Source organism: Lissotriton vulgaris, chromosome 1_1 (genome assembly GCF_964263255.1).
Source record: "Lissotriton vulgaris chromosome 1_1, aLisVul1.2, whole genome shotgun sequence".
Classification (NCBI taxonomy): Eukaryota; Metazoa; Chordata; class Amphibia; order Caudata; family Salamandridae; genus Lissotriton; species Lissotriton vulgaris.
This window is the reverse complement of record NC_141685.1, coordinates 1406910034-1406935034: the sequence shown is the minus strand read 5'-3', so window position 1 is coordinate 1406935034 and position 25001 is coordinate 1406910034. Positions and strand designations below refer to the sequence as shown.

General features: G+C 46.4%; 1 protein-coding gene across 1 annotated transcript in view; it reads right to left on the bottom strand.

Annotated features, from left to right (window-relative positions):
- LOC147750600 (uncharacterized) overlaps window positions 1–25001 on the bottom strand; it is a 146936-nt gene that overhangs the window by 10480 nt on the left and 111455 nt on the right. The window contains exon 8 of the mRNA XM_086967146.1: window positions 7180–7302. Within this exon, the coding sequence (XP_086823272.1) occupies window positions 7180–7302 (123 nt within the window). The remainder of the gene's footprint in view (window positions 1–7179; window positions 7303–25001) is intronic.

The following is a 25001-nucleotide window of genomic DNA, read 5'->3' as shown; positions in this document are numbered from 1 at the left end:
CCACTAATGCGCAGACCTCTGAATAAGCATGTTTTGACCCCGTCGCTGGTTGCCCCAAACCGTCAGTGTAAATGATACAATGGAAATCCTCCAGCGGTCACAAGGACAAAGGAGCCGGATGAACAAATTCATACTGCAAGTACTCCTGAGTTTGCAAAGAGGAATCAAAGATAAACGTGACATCCGGAGATGTCAAGGATGTGGCCCATTGTATCCAACATGGATGCAAAGCTTTTGGATTTGGTACACTGGCTTTCGTCACTGCCTCCAGGGCAGGATACGGTGTAACAACCACCATGTGTTTCCTCTGCGACAGCGCTCTTTCCTTTAGAATCGCCATCTGAACTGCAGTCAAAACTTTTTCCACCGTGGAAAAACGCACTTCAGCCGAAGTGTATAACTGCGCCACCCTCATTATAAGTCAGGTACGTGAAACCCACCGTCCCAGACACAATTCTTATTATCAGGTTGGTGTGGTTGTCACAAGTCAGTAAGAACTTTGATTCAAGAAGATCAGCCTGCAAAGATTGCAAGATAGCTGAATGTTAAGGCAGCCAGCAAGATTTGGTACAAGCAGGTTGTATCAAGGCATAAAGCGGCTTGATACGCTGGGAACAATCGGGAATGTAAATACGCCTGCAGTTTAAAAACCCAGCAAAGATTGTAGCTTTTTCAGAGTTGTAGGAGCGCGCAACTGAGCACATTTCTCCAGGAAGTGAGTTGCTAAACCTCGGCCTTCATTGTTGAGTTCACAGCCCAGGAACAACACTGTATACTCTGCAATGTGTGATTTAGCAAAGTTAAATTTGTAACCGAAGTCTGCCAACATACAAATGATACGGTCAACGCAACACAGATGCGGCCATAATTCATCGTCTGTGAGATCAATATCATCAACATACGAGCACGCATCATGGTCGAGTCTCTCTAAAAGAGAGACAATGCGGGAGGCAAAGACACCTGGACTGTTTTTATAGCCCATGGCTGATCTTCTGAACTGTTTTTGTTTGCCGCCACAGGTGAACGCTGTCCATTGACTACTATGTGAGGACAGGTTATGGCTAAAAAAGCCATTGGATATGTCAAGTGTGGTCTTAAACCATTTACACACGAGACTATTCACAAGGGCAGAACTGTGTGTATTCTGTACCGCGCAAGTCTGACAATGAGAGTTTAAATGCAGGTAATCCAAAACCAAATGATACAAGCTATCAGGCTTGCTCACAGGAAAAAGAGGATAATTCATCGATGGCACACATGTTTCAATTACACCTTGATATTACAATTGTTCAAGGATTTCTGCAACGGGAGCTTTCACTTCACGCCGCATGGGATATTGGGGTTGAGGCTGTGGCATAGACCGCAATGGCATCTCATGTCTGGGCGAAAGTTTGTCCCATCCACATTGAGTACGGTACAAAGCCGGTGGCCTTAGCCCACTCTTCTGCAAAATTCAGCGCCTGCTCCTTTGGCACAGTGTGTGCGAAACTAGGGAGGATCACCTCCTCCCCTCTTGGAGCGGCCAGAACGAAGGGCAGGGGACAATCAGACTCTGCTAACAAAATGTCATATGTAGAGGTCAGTTTTTCCCAAAAAATCCCTTTTATTGTACGTTGTATGTCACCTTCAACTAAAAGGGCTACCTCAAATAGTCTGTCAGGGGGAGCCACTCTAGTATCAGCTGTTTCTACAGTGATGAACGTGCCAGTGTCAGTTGTTGTTGTCGCCTTCAGATACGGACGCAGTGCTTGCCGCACTACAGTAATTTCCGCCGCGCTAGCAGCGTTAGCACCCATGTCAGGTTCGGAAGCTGTGTTCTCACTATCTGTGTCATACCTTGCTGTTAAAGCAGCAACTTTCTTCTTCTGGAAACTGGGGGCATTGACGTTGAAAGTCATCCTGCTTGCTTTTACCTTCCATCTGGCGGGGCGGCTCACGACCTTGTGGGGCACCCTGACCTCTGCCGCGTTCTCCTCCACCGGTTTACGAGACCGATGTTTCCTACAAAGAACAGGGAGAACATTGATCAGGAACCTGGAAATGATCAGGTGACTTAAAACTAGTGTGGTTGCGCAAATCATATGTGCGCTCAGTAGACACAGGTATCGGCGAGGTAGGATGCGACCCTTGTTTCTGTTGCTGCTTCCCCTGTTTTTTATTGTTCCAATTCTTCTTAGAAAAAGGGGGACGGTCATCTTTAGTAGACTTCGCCGTCTGAGTTTGTGCTTGAGCTGTTATGTTAGCAAAAGGCTTAACACCCAAACTATTGCAGCTACTGGTCTTATACGCCTGCGCAATGATTTTCGGTAACTGACGGGGTTTATCAGCATCAGGGACATCACGTAAAGCATTAGACACCTGGAAATTCACTGCATCCCCCTTGACATTAGAAAGAACCAGATCGGAAACTACGTCCAACACTCCAACGAGTCTCATTCCCAATTCAACAGCCGCCTCCGGACCGTGTTGATTCAGAACACGCTTGATCACGGAGGGTAGGACAGACATAGACGGGGCCGAAGCACTTAGCGTAGACTGCCCCAAGTACTTTACCCCATGTATCACAATTTGTTACCTCCGGTACTAAGTCTTTCTGCAAATTAATGGTCAGAATCCTGTGTTTTTCAACAGGAGTCATGTTAGGAAATACTGCTTCCAGTTGGTCAAATTTCTCAGCAAGCCAAAAAGGCATATCGTCTTTATCCTGGGGTCGCTTGCCCATAACCCAATTAACCATGACGGGATTAATCTTCATCCCGGCTGGACCAACTGGTTGCGCCGCAGCCCCAGGTGGCCCCACCAGGACGTTGCAGGAAACCTATTGCACTAAAGCCCGATGCACCCCAACTAAGGAGGCGTAGAGTATACGTAACTCAGCTATAGTGACTGTCAGATAACACAGATGAGGTGTAAACTCAGCCAAAACTGGCCAAGTGGTCCTGGAATTGGCAAAGGACCTAACCGAACCGCCGCCACAGAGTGGGGAAGGGCGCCATTAAACCAAACTCGATGCTGCTAAGCAGAAATCGGAATCTCCTGTGTCCCAAATGGCGTATACTCCATGGGCACGGCAGTGTGAGTGTAAATATGAAACATATTGCTAGCTGCATTTACTGAAGGAAAGGTAACCCATGAGTATAAAAGCTCAAAGCACTCACTACAAAAAGAACCGCCAGACCTTCCAAGCGGATGCCAAACATCTGCAAATGATTGCGGACGGCCACCCTGCCATGCGGTGGGATGTCAACATCAGCCATAAGGACACAGAATTGAAAACACAAGTAAATGAACCGTAGCACAAACGGGTTGTAATTCAAACTACAAACCTTTTTAATATATCTATCTTAAATAAACCTATACTTAAACCATATAGGTAGGTTAATCCGTCACCACCGTCAACCGGAAACAGTAGTAAGGGTGTCATGGACTGTTATAAGCACTACTCGAGATCTCAAATATAAGACCACATCGTTAGGTGCGCCATGTTGCGGGGATTCTGCTCATACACAGAACTGTGCACACCTAAGTGAATTGTGGTGTACCAAAAAACTCACCTCAGTACCTAGAACCCCTAACCAACTAGCATCAGTGTCTCATTAGCTTGCTCCTGAACTGACTTGGAAGTGACGGGCTGCAGCAAATTAATTTCAGTTGTTGAGAGCTGACTGCGATAGACTCAACGTTGTAACTACAAACGGCAGAATAATACGATAGGAGATTTTCACCAATTTTTTTAGATATCTTATCTGCCCAATTCCTTTTCTATACATCTATGAAGTCAGGCGAATAAGGACTTCAAACAGGTTATTCTACTAAGAGAGATACAATCATTTTGATTTATGCTGTGTCGCACATTACCACCATATTCAGAATTTTCGTGCTTGAGGGTCTCCCAAGATATGATTTTTTATGTCCTGAGGATGGTCTCGGAAACGCAAGAATAGAGACCGAAACGTCGACGATTGCTTTTTCTACCGGATAATAAATTAGATTGTAAATAGGTAGAAAAGCTTTTGCAATTGTTGTATAGAGAATTTTTATAGATCAATTTATTTGTATGTTCTCTTACAACGTTGTTTATCTATCATGTACCCTTGTAACAAATATTAAATCCGAATACTCTTTCATATACACCCTTTCTCTTGCTCTCTTTTGTCTCAAAAAGATCACTGTTCAGTGACAAACAGAAATTAACTTAAAAAGACATTTGTCACAGTTGTTGTGCATTAACGGCATCAAATATATCAGGTCGTACAATTGTAGATATTTAAAATAATATTCGAAACATTAAGACAATTAAAACCCTTGAAGGTTCAATTACCATAACATGGACTGTTATAAGAACTACTCGAGATCTCAAATATAAGACCACATCGTTAGGTGCGCCATGTTGCGGGGATTCTGCTCATACACAGAACTGTGCACACCTAAGTGAATTGTGGTGTACCAAAAAACTCACCTCAGTACCTAGAACCCCTAACCAACTAGCATCAGTGTCTCATTAGCTCGCCGTCCAATAGCAAAGTTACCAATGATTAGACAACCCAGAACATGCGACTTAGGTTACTCTCAGGAATTGTGGGAATCAAGCACACTCTTTCGTTTTAATTCCCATACCAGTCCACAACGTGAATAATTAGAGACATGGAAAAGTTTAAAATGTTTATTTTAACGACGTGCTCTAAGATGCAGTATTTTTGCTAACATAAGCAGGCATATGATTAAAAATAATACGATCAGGATTGTTACAATTCCATAAAACACAGAGGGAGAAATCATATTATAATGATAGTGGAAACATGTCCTATATTGCCTTGTGTACCAACCTCCTCTGCTAAGAACTAGGTTTTATGATAATAGAAGGTCTCTTAGGCTTGAATGGGGAAGGAACCCCATACCTCCAAGACCAGCAGAAGTGAATCACATCAGGATCAGCATAGTTCTCTTTCCCTGGAAAAGGATTTTCTCCAAGTGCCCTAATCATGCAGGCAGTGCAATAATAAAGGCGCTAGAATTTCAGTTAGCTGCAGCTGTGTGCATATTGTGTCTAGAGCGTGGGCCGAGCAGCCCGAATAACAGCTAACAATGTTATGGTAACCTTGGAGGCTTCTGCACTCACTGTACAGACTAAGGTCACGATGTAAGTCTAGGGATGTTGAAAACAAGCCACTCTCATGTGACGAAATTCACGCAGTCTAAGTTACAACAACAGTTATACGCAGTGTTGTGTGCAAAAGCTGCAAAAAGGTAAAATGGCGTTTAAACTTCTAATAAGCCTATGCTGACATAGCAATGTGTGCAGGCAGGGGCCTGCCTTCACTACACTGGACAGTCTCTGGCTCGTGCTCCGGTGAAAGGCGGATGTTACACACCTCATGAAGATCTGTGTGTGTGGAAACTTGGATCCACATTGAGGACACTTCTTAAATGGAGTCCTTTCCATGAGCCATATATCTTGGCCTAGGTAGACCCGAAGGCCTTCGTCAATGACCGGAATCAAAGTCTTCGGCTTGTAGAGATGAGCGTTGACTAGGGATCGCGATCGAAAACAATACCGGAGAATAGGGTGGTGAATTGCGTCGAAAGTTGGATTGGTAACAGCACCGAACTGGTGCGCTATAAACACAACCGAGCCAAATGGTGGAAAAAAACTATCTGAAGATGGAGCTGATGCCCATGCGCACTATGGTCCAAAGGAGGAGTCGCCAACTTGTGACTTCCAAAGACTTTTCACAGACAACAACAAAGTGCAAACATCCGGGCCCAATACCAGATGGCGACCTATGCACAGTGTGTGATCTGCAGCTCATATGCCTCAAACAAAATATTCCTCCGCTTTATGCTAGTCTCAGGAAGGCGCAAAACTGTGGCACAACCTAAAAATGGGTTTGTGGCAAAATCCATGGGTGAATGCATGGGAACACCGATACATCACTCACGAACACTTTCCTGATGCAAAGTAATGCAAGGCAGTACAATGCAATGTGTTGTACTTCTTTTACTTTTTTTTTTACAAAACCACGCAATCCTATATGTATGTGCTTTATAAATACTAAAAAGGATTTTGTGTCAGGCTGCATCACAAATAACTCCAACACATCTTAGTAAATCTGGCTCTAAATATAATTAAGTTCCTGACCCAAAAAATACAAGTTAAGTCCTTTTGGTGAAATCAGTATGACATGAAAAACCAACACAAACATAGCAGACCCGACTCAAGGCCCCCAGACCTGACTACCAAGACCAGAATGCATTTAGTTGGGGGTGCCACACCCCAAATACCCCCATGAAGCTACACCCCTAAATGTGATTATGTGGGTTAAGCCTGCACCCGACTCGCAGGACAACAATCTACAATTCTGGAGATTAGTCCATGAATGTAAGTGGAGCAAAGAAGGTGGAGGGAAACATTTCAAGTAATCTCGAATGAGGAAATTAATATAGGTGTTCAACACTGCATTATTTTAGGTCTTCTTACAGATAGATTTAGCTGTCTACAAAACACCATAGCATCAAATCTTCAAAGATGCACAAGTTCAGAGAGAAAGAGTTATCCATATTCCGGTTTTTAGCACCCCCCACCATGCCCCTCCCCCGCCCCGCCTTTCTGCCCCACCGCAACTCCCTCCACAGGCCGCGGCTGGTAGAGACATAAGTCCTAAACTTTGTAATCATGCTGCAAGTTTCCATGGAGGTGTAACAAGGTTGAAGTTCAGGTTGGACTATTTCTATTGTGAAGAGTCTAAAATGTATTTGCAAATAGTCCTGTCTTAGGATGAATTAAAAAACAGAAGTTATGCATTCGGCACATTATATACTTGAGTAGAGGGTGTCCAAGGAAATGGGAATCAATTTAGGGGAACTGGGAGGGTTACAGAGGACTATAGGGAGGAACAGTGGGAATAAGCGAAGACTGTTACCACAGTATGTTGAAACTGGTGAAAAGATGAATGGAAAATATAATGTATGGTATAAGATATGCTGAAATTGTTTCTTGATGTATTGTTGGCTGAGCACAATGCAATAAAATTAAGTTTAAAGAAAATAAAAGTTATGCACTCAGGTTAATTGTCTGGTGCTCAGAATAACTGAAGTATTTCCATATAAAACTTTATGCAGAGTCTCTTTAAGTACCCCGTGTACCAGCACCAAACAAAACATGAAGGACCCCAAAGTTACCTGCGATGATTCATAAGGGGTTGTTTCAGTTTCAGTCTGGATTAAAGGAACTTCTTTGGTGCAGATTTCTTCTTTCTGTGAAGTATTGGAAATAGTGACCATCTCGGTTTTCACCACTGGAGGCTGGGTAAAAATGCAGAAAAAAGTTATTGCCCAATACAATGAATGTGACAAAGCCATTTGTTGGGTAATGTCTTCCCTTCCTTTAAAACAGTAGGCAGAAAATAAGTAGTAAAGACACTTCTAGCACCAAACAAAATTTCACGGAGAAGAAAACAAAGCAAAGGAAATGTATTCCAAATTCACATTATTTCCCGAACTGACTACAACACCCCTCCCCCTTCTCTAAAACAAAGCCTAACCTTGATTCTCTTATGGGTAAGTTATCAACTTCCGCAGCAGAAATGAAATGCTGCAGCTCTTAAGTCAACAAGAGAAATGTGGTTTTGAAAAGTCAAAAATTTTATAAGGGCTGCTGACATTTCACTGCACTCACAGCATCACTGCTCTAGGTCAGGTGTTCAACAGTAAAAGGCGGGGGGGGGGGGGGCACTGGCACAGCCGGAGCTGCATTTAGATGTGTCTCCAAAAGAAAGCTGTACTGGATAATAGAAGGTGTGCAAAGTAGAGTGCACACATGTGTATGTGCAATTCCTTAAATAATGCCAACAGGTATATTGCTAGTTGTAAAATTGTTACATTTACAAGGACACAGCACCATTGTAAAAACGTAAAGCAATACTGATTTTAGGATGTTGTAAACCATTTTTTGTAAACCCTTTCTATTGCACATTCTTTGCGTTAATTAATTAAATCAATTGTGTCACATCACTTATGAATGTAATACACTAAGTAAATAAAACGGTGAATGACAGACAAGAAAGGAAGACATGCAGACTGTTTTTAACATTTGGAAAATATGAACAACAAACACAGAGTGAAACAAAAAAAGAAGCATATAAAGACTTCGAGAGAGGGATGACAAAACAAAGTGCGAGCACCAAAAGCCATAATACAGAAATGAGGTGTGGTTCTGGCACAAGTGTTTGCGCTTTTGATTTTCCAAATCTAGGGATGGAGACAAAACCATGAGTGAAGCAGGTACAGTTTACTTGCTCATCATTGGTTTCCATGAAAGAAAAGATCCATATTTTGTGATCACACAAACACATACTGAGTGTCACGATTCAGGCCCGTATAGAGTGACTACAGGTCCCAGAATGCTTGTTCTAGTCATTTTTCGCTCTTTACTCTATCCGCCCGTTTTCTATATTATCCTCCTGAGTGCCTTCCGCGGTGCTTGTCACCTGTGGATAGCCGTACCTTTTGGATTCGGTCTTTCAGGAAGTTTGTGCACGTTGTAGTGTGTTGAGTCTTCGCGGACGGCAGCTGGAGAGATTCTATCCAGGCTGTTCCCTTTGGGCGTTTCCTTTGTCAGGACACAGCGGAGTCAGCTGTGCTGGGAGCCGCGTTGACAGTGAGAGCCGCCGAGGACCCGCGCTGTGAGCGGGTGATACACGCAGTGCTGGGAGCCGCGCTGACAGTGAGAGCTGCCGAGGAGCAGCGCTGTGAGCGGGTGAGACACGCTGTGCTGGGAGCCGCGTTGACAGTGAGAGCCGCCGAGGAGCCGCGCTGTGAGCGGGTGAGACATGCAGTGCTGGGAGCCGCGCTGACAGTGAGAGCCGCCGAGGAGCCGCGCTGTGAGCGGGTGAGACACGCTGTACTGGGAGCCTGGACAACGGTACTCAGAGCTTGCGGCCCTAGATATATATTCTCCCTCTAACTTTGTTCATCAGTACTGAAGCCTAGCGGTTTGCTAGCTAGAGAAGAGTGTTCTGTAACTCTTCCTGTTGTTTTGCAAGACTTGGTATATGGAGGTGTTTTTTGGCATTGGTACACTGCCGAACATTTTGTTTTCCGGAGAGCCGTTGAGAGGCTCGGATTAGTACTCTTTTATATTATTATTTTTGAGTCAGGAACTAACGGATATCTAGAAGGAACATTGGCCTTATTCTTTGAGCTACAAGTCTATTGACATACTGTGGATTACTTGAGAAGCTACTTGTTTCTCTCTGGATATAGGGGTCTTGGGCAGATCCCTGTCTTCTTTTCTTTTACTTTATTTTTTCTATTTTGCCTTCTTTTTTCAGTACGAGTGTGGAAGCCTTATTGTGTAAGTGTATGTCCTCTTATAACATACATAGAAGGGTAGAGTGTTATAGTACAAAGGGTAACTTTCCTGCTCTTGTGTCTCCGTGCAGGTACCTACCTACAACCTCTACGTTTGGCATTTCTCCTGTTGTCAAGTCCTGTAGATGGTTTCTGGCTGCCACTTCTTTTTGTTTTATTTATCTATTTTTTCCCCTTCTCTGGGTGGGGTCCTCATAGGCGAGTGTTGGTCTTACACTCGCCTGTGGTACCGTATCTAGGGTGGAGTGAATCTAGCTTCTGCATCGCTCCTGCTGTACCGGATTCCAAGGTTAGTCAGTCTGGATGTTCATGACACTGAGGAAATTAGAGTTCAGCGAAAGGTTTGTGAGTGTACAGAAGTATAATGGCGCACAACAGGTAGTGGTTGGGTCAAAAGAGATGGTGGTTATGGTTGGTGCAACTTGGTCAGAGAAAACCCTAAACTCTGAAAACCAAAGGTGGAGAGACTCCTCCCTTGTAGTAAAATGTAAGCAAGGTCCAGTGCACACAACGAGTGTGTGTGATATGATTAATCACAGACAAATGACAAGGATGGAGTCGCACAAGCGGCTGATAGCCAGAAACCGGTCCTAGGATGCTTGATTTCAGTCCAGGAAAGACATGGCTTGGCAGTTCGGGCTGGACTGTTCCCATGAGGCACAGGGTCAAGGCTGATTTGCATATGGCTATGTCTGAACTGGGGTGGTGTGGAGTGCAAAAAAACGATGGATTTAGGCCCAGATCTCTGTACTGGGGTGAATGTATGACATTGTTCTGCATTCTGTCCATCAACTGTTGTTTTGCATTTGTCACCCTGAGGGGGATGGGTATGCTCAGACATGAGTCCCATGTTCTCCACACCACTGGAGTCAAGCTATCCTGGCTGAAGATGGCTGATAGCCAGAAACCGGTCCTAGGATGCTTGATTCCGGTCCAGGAAAGACATGGCTTGGCAGTTCGGGCAGGACTGTTCCCATGAGGCACAGGGTCAAGGCTGATTTGCATATGGCCATGTCTGAACTGGGGTGGTGTGGAGTGTAAAAAAACAATGGATTTAGGCCCAGATCTCTGTACTGGGGTGAATGTATGACATTGTTCTGCATTCTGTCCATCTGCTGTTTTTTTTGCTTAGGAGAGGACGTCATGTCAGCGATCTGCTTGTCTCCTAAAAAACGTGCAAGCGTTGCATTGCTTTCTATTGCAACGCATGCACGTTTGGAGATTTCCGTGCGGGAGCCAGCGGCACCATATGCTCACGCTCGCTCCCGTGAGGGAAACACTGGGGAGGCGGCAGGGCGCACAGGGCCATCTGTCTGGTGTCAGGTTTCCTTGCTGCCCGCTGCTTCAATTAATTTCCTGAAGGGCTTGCACATTCCAATGCCGCTTTTTGGTGCTTGACCGCGCTGGTTTTTACAGAGACATTGGTCTCCTTTTATGAGTACAAACACCACGAGGCAGCTATAGTCATGGAAAGAAGGAATTCTTAGCGAATGTACATGTACTGGACGAACACGGACACATTTAAATCTACTATACAGTTTAAACGTACACATGTTGCTCACGCTCGCTCCCACAAGGGAAATGCTTGGGAGTCTGCAGGGCGGACAGGGCATCTGTCTGGTGTCAGATTTCCTTGCCGCCTGCTGCTTTATTTAATTTCCTGAAGGGCTTGCACATTCCAATGCCACTTTTCAGTGCCCGACCACAATGGTTTTTACAGGGACATTGGTCTTTTTCTACGAGTACAAACACCACGAGGCAGCTATAATCATGGAAAGAAGGAATTCTTAGCGAATGTACATGTACTAGACCATGGGCACTCATAGTACGGCCCGCGGGCCAGGGGCGGCCCGGCAAGCCTTCCCTGGCGGCCCGCGGACCTTGCAGACATCCTACCAATGTATTTTTTTTTCTTTTAAAGATTGTCTGCTGCAGCGCGACTCTGAGAGTCTCTACTGCTCTATGGAGGCCAGGGTCGGGCGATTCTCACTTAGCCAGAGTGGAGCTGCAGGGGCCTAAGACGAGGTGGAATACAGCAAAGCCCCATTAGCATGCAAATGGCCTTTAACGACCTGTGAAATGCTTGGGTGCGGCTGTGTGTGTCTGGAAGCTGTCTCACCCGGGGCTGACACACAGGCAGGGTGAGATGACAGAGGGTGACAGAGGGAGGTCGAGGGACAGAGATAGAGGGAGGGATGGAAAGAGAGGGAGACAGGGAGAGAGGGAAAGGGAGGAAAGAGGGAAAGGGAGGGAGAGGGACACAGAGAAAGGGAGACAGAGAAAGGGAGACAGAGGGAGGGCGGCGACAGAGGAGGACGATGGAGAGAGTGAGGGTGACGGAGGGAGTGAGGGTGACGGTGACGGAGGGAGTGAGGGTGACAGAGGGAGTAAGGGTGACGGAGGGAGTGAGGGTAACAGAGGGAGTGAGGGCGACGGAGGGAGTGAGGGCGACAGAGGGAGTGAGGGTGACGGAGGGAGTGAGGGCGACAGAGGGAGTAAGGGTGACAGAGGGAGTAAGGGTGACGGAGGGAGTGAGTGTAACAGAGGGAGTGGGGGCGACGGAGGGAGTGAGGGCGACAGAGGGAGTGAGGGCGACGGAGGGAGTGAGGGCGACAGAGGGAGTGAGGGCGACGGAGGGAGTGAGGGCGACAGAGGGAGTAAGGGCGACGGAGGGAGTTTGGGCGAGGGAGTGTGGGCGAGGGAATGTGGGCGAGGGAATGAGGGCGGGGGAGTGAGGGCGGGAGTGAGAGGGGGAGGGAGTGGGAGGGAGTGAGAGAGAGAGAGAGACAGACAGAGGGAGACAGAGGGAGGGAGGGAGAGAGGGAGGGACAGAGGGAGAGAGGGAGGGAGTGAGGGAGAGAGGGAGTGAGAGAGATAGGGAGTGAGAGAGACAGACAGGGAGGGAGAGAGCGAGGGAGGGAGGGATGGAGGGAGAGAGCGAGAGAGGGAGGGAGGGAGAGAGAGCGAGAGATGGATCGAGGGATGGAGAGAAAGAGGGAATGTAAATGTAAATGTAAATGTACAGGAATTTATATAGCGCAAATCACCGAGCGGTTTCTAAGCGCTTGCTTAGGGAACCCGTCCTGGTATTCCCCTGTGAGATAACCCCGGCAGGGTGTCCGCAAGGTGAAAGCCAGGCATCCCGCCGCGAGGGGCCGTTGTGGAGATTAAGCAAGCTATTGCCCAGAGTCGCAGAGTGTGAACCCGTGAATCGAGTAGGCACCGGAGCGAGAATTGTCGAGTCCATGGACATTTTAGGACTCAAGACCCCGCCGAGCCGGGAATTGAACCCTGCCCCCGGGCTGACCTCTGCTTCCAGGTCTGCCTCCTCTAACCAGTGAGCCACACTTCACCACACGAGCGAGGGAGGGAGAGCGAAGGAGGGAGAGAGAGGGAGCGAGAGAGGGATGGAGGGAGACAGAGCTAGAGAGGGAGGGAGATAGATGTGTGTATGCCTGGTGTGGCGGCGCAGTCGAAGAAGGCATCCGCTGCAGGGACCTGTGATCAACCTCATGGTCATAGGTTTTTTTGTTGATCTAGCCCCGCCCCCCTCCCCCACTGACCCCGCCCCCACCGATGCAGCCCTCGGAAACAAACCACACTGTAAATTTGGCCCTCGAGAGAAAGTTTGTGAGTACCCATGTACTAGATGAACACGGACACATTTAAATCTACTATACAGTTTAAACGTACACATGTTGCTTTATTGCTTTTAATGTAGATCGCTGCGGGCTGGAGGTTGCAATCAGGCAGCCGCTTTTTGAACGCCTTAGCCCCGTGGTTCCCAAACTGTGCGCCGTGGCACCCCGGTGCGCCGTTATGCGTTGCCAGGGGCGCTGCGGCACGATGTGGGAAATTACAGTGGCAGTGCTAGACATTTAGAAATGACACCTGCATAATCGTTATAACTCCGCCACTTTAAGGAAACAGGAATATAAAGAAAGGGTAGTCTGATCTGTAAGCAAAATGCAGAGTGGAGCTGCAGGGGCTCTTTGAAGGGGTGAAACAACAGCAAGGCCTCATTAACATGCAAATGGTCTTTAAAAGACCTGTGAAGTGCTCGAGTGCGACTGCTTGTGTGCCCAGGAGGGCTTATCCACAGGCTGTCACACACAACTAGGGGAGGGAACTGGGGGGGGGGGGGGGGGCTGAAGCCCTTTGAGTTCAGTGGGTGTTGCGCGCCTGAGTCTGAGGGCACAAAGAGAACAGGCATGGAGATAATGGATAGAGGGCACGAAGGGAGCAGACATTGAGGAAAGGGGTAGTCTCAGGGCACGAAGGAAGCAGGCATGGAGGAAAGGGGCATTCTCAGGGCACGAAGGGAGAAGGTATGGAGGGAAGGGGCAGTCTCAGGGCACGAAGGGAGAAGGCATGGAGTAAAGGAGCAATCTCAGGGCACGAAAGGAGCAGGCATGGAGGAAAGGGGCATTCTCAGGGCACGAAGGGAGAAGGTATGGAGGGAAGGGGCAGTCTCAGGGCACGAAGGGAGAAGGCATGGAGTAAAGGAGCAATCTCAGGGCACGAAAGGAGCAGGCATGGAGGAAAGGGGCAGTCTCACAGCACGAAGGGAGCATGCATGGAGGAAAGGGGCAGTCTCAGGGCATGAAGGGAGCAGGCATGGAAGAAAGGGGCAGTCTCAGGGCACGAAGCGAGCAGGCATGGAGGAAAGGGGCAGTCTCAGGGCACGAAGGGAGAAGGCATGGAGGGAAGGGGCACTCTCAGGGCACGAAGGGAGAAGGTATGGTGCAAAGGGGCAGTCTCACAGCACGAAGGGAGCATGCATGGAGGAAAGGGGCAGTCTCAGGCAGTCTCAGGGCATGAAGGGAGAAGGCATGGAGGAAAGGGGCAGTCTCAAGGCATGAAGGGAGCAGGCATGGAGGAAAGTGGCAGTCTCAGGGCACAAAGCGAGAAGGCATGGAGGGAAGGGGCAGTCTCAGGGCACGAAGGGAGAAGGCATGGAGGAAAGGGACAGTCTCAGGCAGTCTCAGGGCACGAAGGGAGACGGCATGGAGGAAAGGGGCAGTCTCAGGGCACAAAGGAAGCAGGCATGGAGGAAAGGGACAGTCTCAGACAGTCTCAGGGCACAAAGGGAGAAGGCATGGAGGAAAGGGGTAGTCTCAGGGCACGAACTGAACAGGCATGGAGGAAAGGGGCAGTCTCAGGGCACGAAGGGAGCAGGCATGGAGGAATGGGGCAGTCTCAGGGCATGAAGGGAGAAGGCATAGAGGGAAGGGGCAGTCTCAGGGCACGAAGGCAGCAGGCATGGATAGAAGGGGGAGTCAGAAGGCACGTATGGGGATGGCATGAACAGAAGTGGTAGTCGGAGGTCACGAAGAAAGGAGGCATGCACAGAAAGGGCAGTCTGAGGGCACGGGGGCAGGCATGGACAGAGGGGGCAGTCAGAGTGCAACAGGAAGTACACCAGAGGTCAGGCTTACATCCCCACCCACCGGTCCACCGGTAAAAAAAATGGGGGGGGGGGAGCCATGGCCAACTGCCAATTAGGTCAAGGGAGCCACGGGTCAAAAAAGTTTGGGAACCACTGCCTTGCTGCAGTCAGGGTCTCAGATCAGTGACACCTCACCTGATGCGCCTTGATTCTCAAAGGTATTTCTTCACAGCACTGCCCATTCCCCCCGCGTCTGCAGTGTAAACTGACTTCCGCGATTTGGGCACACTGGCCTCTTGACATGCTAATGAAGGAATCAAGCATGCGGAGGTAACAGGAGTTGTCCAAGATCACGCAGTGAGAATCAGGGTCCAGTTCTCCGGCCAAGACTTTAGTCACTGGCCCACGTGCTCTCCTCCCCCTGCTTTTGTAGGGAGGTGCACTACATGCCAAATGGCCAGGCTGATGACAGCGCCCAGCCCTGTCACCTTGGGCAAATTTTACACACAGGGCAAATGCCAGCCCATGGCATGACGTGACAGCCAGGCTGTAGGCAGGTAGTGCAGAAAGCACCCAAACACCCCAGGGTGACAAATATCGTGCATGAGACAAAAAAAAGCAATAAAACAAATTGGGCGATCTTCAGACGTAATGCCATCCAATGAGCGAGTAGCTCGCCTTGTATAGCACCAAACGTCAGAGCAGTCCGTGTCAAGCCGCTTTTGCAGCTCTCCATTCCTTCATTCTTTGCTTGAGGGTGGCCATGGGAGCCCGAGTGCTGGCCTTGAAGAGCAGAGCGGCTTTCATCAACGTGACATGGGGTCATGGGTTGTAACTCTCTGCATACCTGTGCTAGCCGTCATCATAATCACTAAAGTTGATGATGAGGATGACAATCATATTATACATAGCGCATGCCACAGACTTTCATCTGTTGGCGCTAATATCACCCTACTCGATGGACATAAGATGTCGACCTCAAAATCATGAAATGCTGTGTCAGCCCTTTTGGGGTGATAGTACGCCTTGCACACAGAGAGGGCTCCTATTGCACACGAGCTGAGGTTTCTATTCCCTGACCCAATTGTTCTCACTTTATCCAAGTTTCAGTGATGAGAACACTAACCCACTGAGCTACCTTCTATTGACATGAGTTTGCAACCTGCCGCTCTTTTAGAAAGTCCTGCGGCCTCAGAAAACATAACACAATGTCTTCGATAATTTTGGGGTACTTACCCTCTACCTGTTGTGAAGTATAACTTCTGTTTGTTTTTCAGCCTTTCCGATTTTGAAACCAGAAGAAACAGAAGCCCATGGCGTCAACACCATTTGTCGAAGATCAAACGGTTGATCAAGAGGAAACCAGGGGTCAGGATTAGCAGCCAAGCCTGCTGCCACCCAGCTGTAGACCAGAGAACCTGACACAGTCTCATTTTTAGGTTTTGCCTAGCCAATGCGTACGAAGTACGCATGCGCTAGGAAAAATCTTATGTTTTGCAGTGGGGAACAGGGACTCGCCCCCTCCTCCCATTGGCTAGCTCCATAATTTTGCAGTGGGGAACAGGGACTCGCCCCCTCCTCCCATTGGCTAGCTCCATAAATGGAGGCTAGCCATTGGGAGACGGCTCTGTCCGTCAATCCCAGACCAGATTCGGGGGCGTTCCCGAGAATTTTTCCCTTTTGGTGACGTCAGCCGAAAGCCTGTTCTCGGGAACGCCCCCGAATCTGGTCCGGCATTGACGGCACCCGTGGTCTCCTCTTCGCCTCTCCTCCCCCGTTCGCCGTGTTGCCTCTTGTAGCGTTTGCAACCAGCGTCTCATTGCAGGCACTTTTGACTTCTCTCCCCACAGGCACTTTTCGCTTCGTTCTCTGCAGGCACTTTGAACTTTCCCATCTGCACTGTGACCCCTACCCCTGCAGACGGCAGTGCCCACCGATGCCTGTAGGCCCGGTGACGCAGGCCTGCCCGCCCCCCCACACGCCGCGGCTACTCACATCGTAGGCTTGGCCGGCACGGCGGGGGTCTTGGTGCTCATGCTCCCCACGTTCAGCCGCGAGGCCCGCAGGAAGTTGAGCTCTCCGTAGGTGATGTCGGTGTCCAGCTTGCAGGTGCGGAGCTCGCTCTTCTCACGCCACTCCATGGAGGCCCTGCGCACAGTGCCAGCCTCTGGCCGCTCCTCTGATGCCCTCCCTCGAGGCGCGGGGCTCCAGGCCCCTCTGCGCCCGGCCTGCCCTGCGCCCCCACCCGCCCGGAGCGGTTTGACACTTAGTTTGGGACATGATGGTCCCCGCACTGAGCGCTTTTGTCTTCTCGCTGTTGTCCAAACATCCCAAGGTTAGGCCGCTTCCTCCGGCTGCCTGCTTCAGTGGTTACTTTCTGTCACTTTACCTCCCCCTCTTTCTCTTCTGTCCTTGTCTGCATGTTACTTCTTTCTCCCTCTTTTCTGTTTTTAATGCTTATTTTCTCCTTCTCTTACTTTCTTTTCCCACCCTCCATGCTTGCTTCTCTTTCATGGTCTTAATTTGCTTTCTTCCTTTCTTATTCCTCACGTTCCATATGCTCCTGAAAGTTTCTTTTAATATTTCCCCCTCCCGCCTTTCTCCCCTTAAGTTACATTTTCTTTGATTGTTGTTTGCCTCTCCTCGTCGGTGCTGGAAATGGGAAAAATGATGCTCCGGGAACTGACAACTTTGTGGTCTGAAAAGGGGTGGACTCACAGAGGCCCCCAGTCAGGAGGGACTGCAGTGTCAGGCGCAGCAGGGAGTCTGTGGACACCCGCCTATCTGAGAGTGCAGGTGCACTATTTGTACACTCTGACCCTTAGTAAACCGACAGCAAGCTAAAAAGCCAGGGACTTAAATCACAAACCGCAGAGATATCTGTGCACCCATCGATCACCGGGAATAAAACTAGTACAATAGCTTAGGGGGCTAATGCACCTGCTGGAGATTAATCAGTGCAATAATTAATTAAAACCAACGCAACATCCGTATATAAGCATGTTTCATATATTTAAAACCTTGGCTAATTTTTCACGCATCACCATGCAGTGGCAGGCCATATCAGTACTAAAAATAAAATTCGGTAGTCAAGCTGCTACACAAGAGAGGTACATTACTATAAGCCCACTGTAGTTTTATTAAAAAGTGCATTATGTCCTTTTTCATTAAAACAGTTATTATATTAAAAGCAAAGCAATCAGTTCACATTTCTGACACGGACCCGCCTGGATTTGAACCTATGACGATTAGGTCGAACACAGGCCCATGCAGTGGACGCATTAGTTCACTGAGCCACCAGACCCAGATAATCATTGAATGTGTATGCTTAGGTCAGCTTTCTGATGATGGTAGACGTTTGAGAATGCTGCTCTCTCATTATTGAGTATTTCTGATTATAGCAGATTTTTGATATTTCAGGATTCTAATTGTGCTGTGTTTATTGTGCATTTCTCGAGCATATTTACTGTTGCGCGATGACTTTTTAAAATGTCACTAAGTAAACTGGAGTATTTATGCAATCCACTGCCTAATTGTCAACTGAGGAACATGGAGTACGGTCACAGTCGTACCATCTCTGCTTGACCACATTAAGTAACCTACAAATACCTTGATGTCACTCTACCTCCATTTTCTCTTTTGCATTTAGTATGAGCCTTTATTGGTCATTATGTCAAGGATTTATCGTTTTCATTGTACTACAGTAAGAAGACATTTTTAAGGTTATGTCAGAATCCAGACAATATGATTTTTACTTGTCGCACATGGGTTTTTCTACGATATTGATTTCCTTAAATTACACATATTTTTGGATATATTTTATTGTGAAAGCACAAAATCGACAATTTTACTTGCATTTTGTTGAATCTGTGACTCGAATGGGAAATGTATTCTTCACGATTGAGTTTTACATTTACAGTGTGGGTTTCTTGGAACATCTATTAATTGCCTCGATAAGTAATGGCTGCTCAAACTATGTGTTAATTTCTGCACAGGTAAACAAAATAGCTTTGAGGGGCTGGTAGAATGGAATAGATGAAAGGGGCTGGTAGAATGGAATAAGGGCGTTCCCTGACACTTCTCTCACTCATTTTTGTTCTCATTCACTCTGAAGCATATACATTCATTCAAGGAGAGGACTAATTGCCAGAATTCCTAGTGCACAGATAGCTTCAGTTTGTAACACAGGACCTGCAGTTCCACTTTTTATACATGGGTTGTGGACCAGGGTCAACGGACTCGATAATTCTCGCCTCGGTGCCTACTCTAACCAGGGATCACACTCGGAAACTCTGGGCATTAAGCTTGCCTCATCTCTACAACGGCCCCCCACAGACGCCGGGGATGCCTGGTTTCACCTTGGAGATACCCAGAAAGGGACCATCTCACAGGGAAAGCCAGGACGAGTTCCCCAGCGGTCTTCAGCGCCAGGATACTCCATGGAGTCACAGTGCGCTTTACAAGTACACCCACATTAACATTAACATGCATGTACACCATGTAGGTGCACCCTGGACTCCACTTTTCCTTAATATGATACTAATTTGTGGTAAGGGAAAATAGTGTTCTAGATAGCAGGGGCATTATAACTGGCCCCTCTAGAATGAGAGTCGGTGAAAGTAGGGATTCAGAAACAACTGGGGTGATGATACGATCTCAAGTGTGACTCTCAGATCGTGGTTGCTAGTTTCTGACACTATCTTGCTGTCTAACTTCTTATACATAATTGTGTTTTGATGCAATGAGGATTAATCTACTCTACCCATTTCGAATTAATCCTCTGCTAGATGTGTGGCCTCTGACTCTCCTCTCTGTGGTCTGTGAGCTGCAGGTCGCAAATACAGTGCTAGACCAGGTGTGACTCTCTTCAGCTGATATTCGTGGCAGATGATTCCCAGACTAGAGTTGGTTTCAAATTTTCCATTGCCTGGTTGGTACATTCTGTCATCTGCTGTGGATAGGAGAATAGTTTAACAATATTTTTCTCAGTTTGGAGATGGGAAATAGTTACAAAATGGCTGAAGCATGTGTGTTTTTCTTTTTGTTTTACCTAGTACAATGCGGGGAGACTGAATTATGGCATGCGTTTTTGCTGGTCATACCCACCCCTGACCCTCGTTGTTGTCCATTTTAGCCTCCTCATAGCTCTGATCAGCAAGTCATTATCCCAATCTTTGGGGCATAATATGGCTATTCCTGCGTTGTATATAGAGAGAGCGGGGTACCTTACCCAGCCTTTCTGTTCTGTATCCATACTTTGTGTGTAAGATTTCCTTCGCTCTGAAGCCAATATAATTCTTAACAGAATACTACAACGATGTGCTATAAAAGGACAGTAAAAATTGGCTTTGGGTCATCTTCTGGGAAAATGGCTGTCACCTACTTGCATGGCAAACCCTGGTCTTGCAGTACAAACTAATACTGGGCTGTCTGTTCTGGGATGGCAAGTCTCACAATTTCGAAAAATAAAGCTTTAACATTTACAATGCCAATAGCTCCAACATTGTCAAAGGCAAAACCATTGCATTGTAAATGCTTGTTATCTTATTCATGCGGCTGGGAGGGGGGGTTGGGGTGGCGTGGTTTGGGAGGAGGTGTGTGTGAGTGTGTGTGTCTGTGTGTGTGTGTGGGGGGGGTGGTGACACGAGTAACACCAGGCTGACCCACAGTTCCAGTTTTTCTTTGACTTGATAACATTTCTAAAGTCTCTATGAAGCGAATTACATTGTTTTGTTTGGGGCGCGGCTCGAGCGGATATGCGGACAGGGCGCAAAGACGATTTTAGTGAACTTGCAGCAATAATGCATTAAATAGTCAGAACAAAAGCAGTGGCGGACACAGCACTCAAAATACCAACCACAGCTAGATATTAATAAATGCCAGTAAGCCAGAGGGAAGTGATATCAGCTTCTAGTCACAGTGCATGAAAACCCTGACCCCCTACAAAATGCTTTACACAAACTTCAAACCACACAATAGCACTTCAAATACCATCTGCTGCTATTATTACCAATCCAAAAGTATTTAATTGACGTTGGAAGGCTGAATGCCTCAATTGACCCAGACAAAACCCACACCAGTGACTTGCAAGTTACTCTAGGATATCTATAGCAAGTGCTCAACCCACTGAGCTATCTCAGGCTTTGCAGAAGCTGGTCTCTGCGTATGGGAGGAAGTGATGGGGCTATTTCCTTCCGCACAAGAACATCTCACCAAGATCACCAAGATCACCAAGATCACAGGCGAGCTTTGAATTAATGGCTGTTTGCTTTTCTTTTGGAAAATGGTACAGGGACGCAGCGAACTGCGGCCCTGCGTGTGCACACCTCACACACCCAGCATAGGTACTCCCGGCCTCCGAAGCCCCACTCCCGCCTATCGCTGCCCATCAATATCTATCCCTGTCCCAATCTACCTCTTTCACCCTACCAGTGTCTGGTACCCTCGCCATCCCACGGTCTCTCTCCCCCGCTCATCCCTGCACATCTGTATCTATCCCTGTCCCAATCTACCCCCTCATCCTACCAGCGATTGACACTCGCAGCCTCCCATGATCTGTCTCTGCCTTTCACTATCATACACTCCACCCAATACCACTCAGTGCCACATAGATATATGTTACATAATTACACTGCGCTCAACGCAACATACACTCCAAATACCACTCAGTGCCACATAATTATATGCTACATAATTACACTACACTCAATGCAACATACACTCCAAATACCACTCAGTGCCACATAATTACACACCACATAATTACACTCTACTGAATGCAACACACACTCCAGACAATACCACTCAGTGCCACATAATTATATGCTACATAATTACACTGCACTCAATGCAACATACACTCCAAACAATACCACTCAGTGCCACATAATTACACACCACACAATTACACTCTACTGAATACAACATACACTCCTCATAATACCACTCAGTGCCACATAATTACACACCACATAATTACACTCTACTCAATGCAACATAAATACACTCCACATAATACCACACAGTGCCACATAATTATATGCTACAAATTTACACTGCACTTAGGTCAACAAACACTCCAAATAATACCACTCAGCCACATAATTACACACCACACAATTACACTCTACTGAATACAACATACCCTCCCCATAATACCACTAAGTGCCACATAATTATATGCTATATAATGACACCGCACTCGATGCAACATACACTCCAAATACCACTCAGTGCCACATAATTACACACCACATAATTACACTCTACTGAATGCAACACACACTCCACACAATACCACGCAGTGCCACATAATTATATGCTACATAATTACACTGCACTCAATGCAACATACACTCCAAATACCACTCGGTGCCACATAATTACACGCCACATAATTAAACTCTACTCAATTCAACATAAATACACGCCACATATTACCACTCAGTGCCATGTAATTACACGCCACATACTTACACTCTACTCAATGCAACATAAATGCACTCCACATATTACAGCACAGTGCCACATAATTATATGCTACATAATTACACTGTATTCAATGCAACATACACTCCAAATAATACCACTCAGTGCCACATAATTACACGCCACACAATTACACTCTACTGAATACAACATGCACTCCCAATAATATCACTCAGTGCCACATAATTACATGCCACATAATTATACTCTACTCAATGCAACATAAATACACTCCACATAATACCACTCAGTGCCATATAATTACACGCCTCATACTTACACTCTACTCAATGCAACATAAATACATTCCACATAATAACTCACAGTGCCACATACTTATATGCCACATAATTACTCTGCACTCAATGTAAGATACACTCCAAGTACCACTCAGAGCCACATAATTACACTCTAATGAATGCAACATACACTCCACACAATACCACTCAGTGCCACATAATTATATGCTACCTAATTACACTGCACTCAATGCAACATACACTCCAAATACCACTCAGTGCCACATAACTACACACCACATAATTAAACGTCACATAATTATACTCTACTGAATGCAACATACACTCCACATGATACCACTTAGTGACACAGAATTATTTGCTACATAATTACACTGCACTCAACGCAACATACACTCCAAATACCACTCAGTGCCACATAATTACAGGCCACATAATTACACTCTACTGAATACAACATACACTCCCAATATTACCACTCAGTGCCACATAATTAAACGCCACATAATAACACTCTTCTCAATGCAACGTAAATACACTCCACATCATACCACTCAGTGCCATATAATTACACTCCTCATACTTACACTCTACTCAATGCAATATAAATACACTCCGCATAATACCACACAGTGCCACATACTTATATGCTACATAATTACACTGCACTCAATGCAACAGACACTCCAAGTGCCACTCAGTGCCATATATTACACACCACATAATTACACTCTACTGAATGCAACATACACTCCACACAATACCACTCAGTGCCACATAATTATATGTTACATAATTACACTGCACTCAATGAAACATACACTCCAAATACCACTCTGTGACACATAATTACACACCACATAATTACACTCTAACGAATGCAACATACACTCCACACAATACCACTCAGTGCCACATAATGATATGCTACATAATTACACTGCACTCAATGCAACATACACTCCAAATACCACTCAGTGCCCCATAATTACACTCTACTGAATGCAACATACACTCCACACAATACCACTCAGTGCCACATAATTATATGCTACATAATTGCACTGTACTCAATGCAACACATACTCCAAATACCACTCAGTGCCCCATAATTACACTCTACTGAATGCAACATACACTCCACACAATACCACTCAGTGCCACATAATTATATGCTACACAATTACACTGCACTTAATGCAAAACGCACTCCACACCATGACACAATTTCACCAAGCATAATTTCACAGAACACCATAGTTCCATGCCACACAATTCAACTCCACACATTTCCAATTCAGACTGCAAAATTACACACCAAACAACATATTTCAACTCCTAAACTCCACAATCCACAACGCACCTCCAATCCACACCATATAGTGTCACCACCTGAGCACCAAACATTATTCACCACCACCACTTTGCATCAGGGCACCACCTAAGCATCATGTCAGTCTGCCCTTGGAATCTGGCATCTGTTGATTCTCCCCTAGTGTCTGTCCGCTGCTCGTGTTCTAATTAAATTACTGTTTTCAAACATCCACTCCCCCGTTATTTATGTACCGCTCCCCCATAACAAAAAAATTATAACAAACAAGCCTGAGAACAGGCAGGAAGTAGTTGCCAGCCGTGCAAGCACAAAAAAAGTAGAAGACAATTTTTATGTTAAAATCTTTTTTTTAATCGGGTTTTTAAGTTGTGTATGATGTTGTCTTGGTTTGTATAAAGGTAACAAAAATGCTTAACACTTTTTATTATAAGTTTTCGACATAATGCACACCAGCCACAATGCTCTACAACACAGTCAAAAGTTCTGACTAAACACATAAGGTCCCAAAGGCGAGACCTATTGGCTATGCCAATGCTTTTTTATACTGGTGAGAGCACGGCAGCTTCCTGAACAAATAAGGTTTTATAAAAAGCATTACATAACAAACAAAAAAAGAAGCAATGAGAAAGCCTAAAGGCTCACAACAGATACTACACTTACTGACTTTGGAAATGCTTGGTTTTAAAGGAACACTGAGGCTGCACCAAGGAGCAAATGGAAGCTGGCTGATGATTAATGGTGCAACTATAAAGGTGTTACTGTTTGACACCCTCCTCACTCTCAACTTACAGCAAGTGTCACACTGGGATCACAATCAGACTAGAGCAACCCCAATAAAAGTGGCCCACATACTGGATAGTCCCTTTCGTGGATCACCATTTGGTTAGTCTCATTGGAATCAGATTTAAACCAATGTTTAGTAAATTAGGCATTTAAAATCTTATAGAGCCGGTAACATTGGTGAAAACTAATAGTACTGCATTTTGGCCAGGCAGGCAAGATGAAATACAATTTTCCAGGAGGGCGAGGAGAAATAAATAGGCTTAAGGGCCACACCATCTGATCTGGCTAGGGTTGCCAGCTTGCTGTTTTTTTTACTGGCACGACCACTATTTTATTGTCCTGGCATGAAAATTAAGAAATCACCCACAGCCAGTATTTT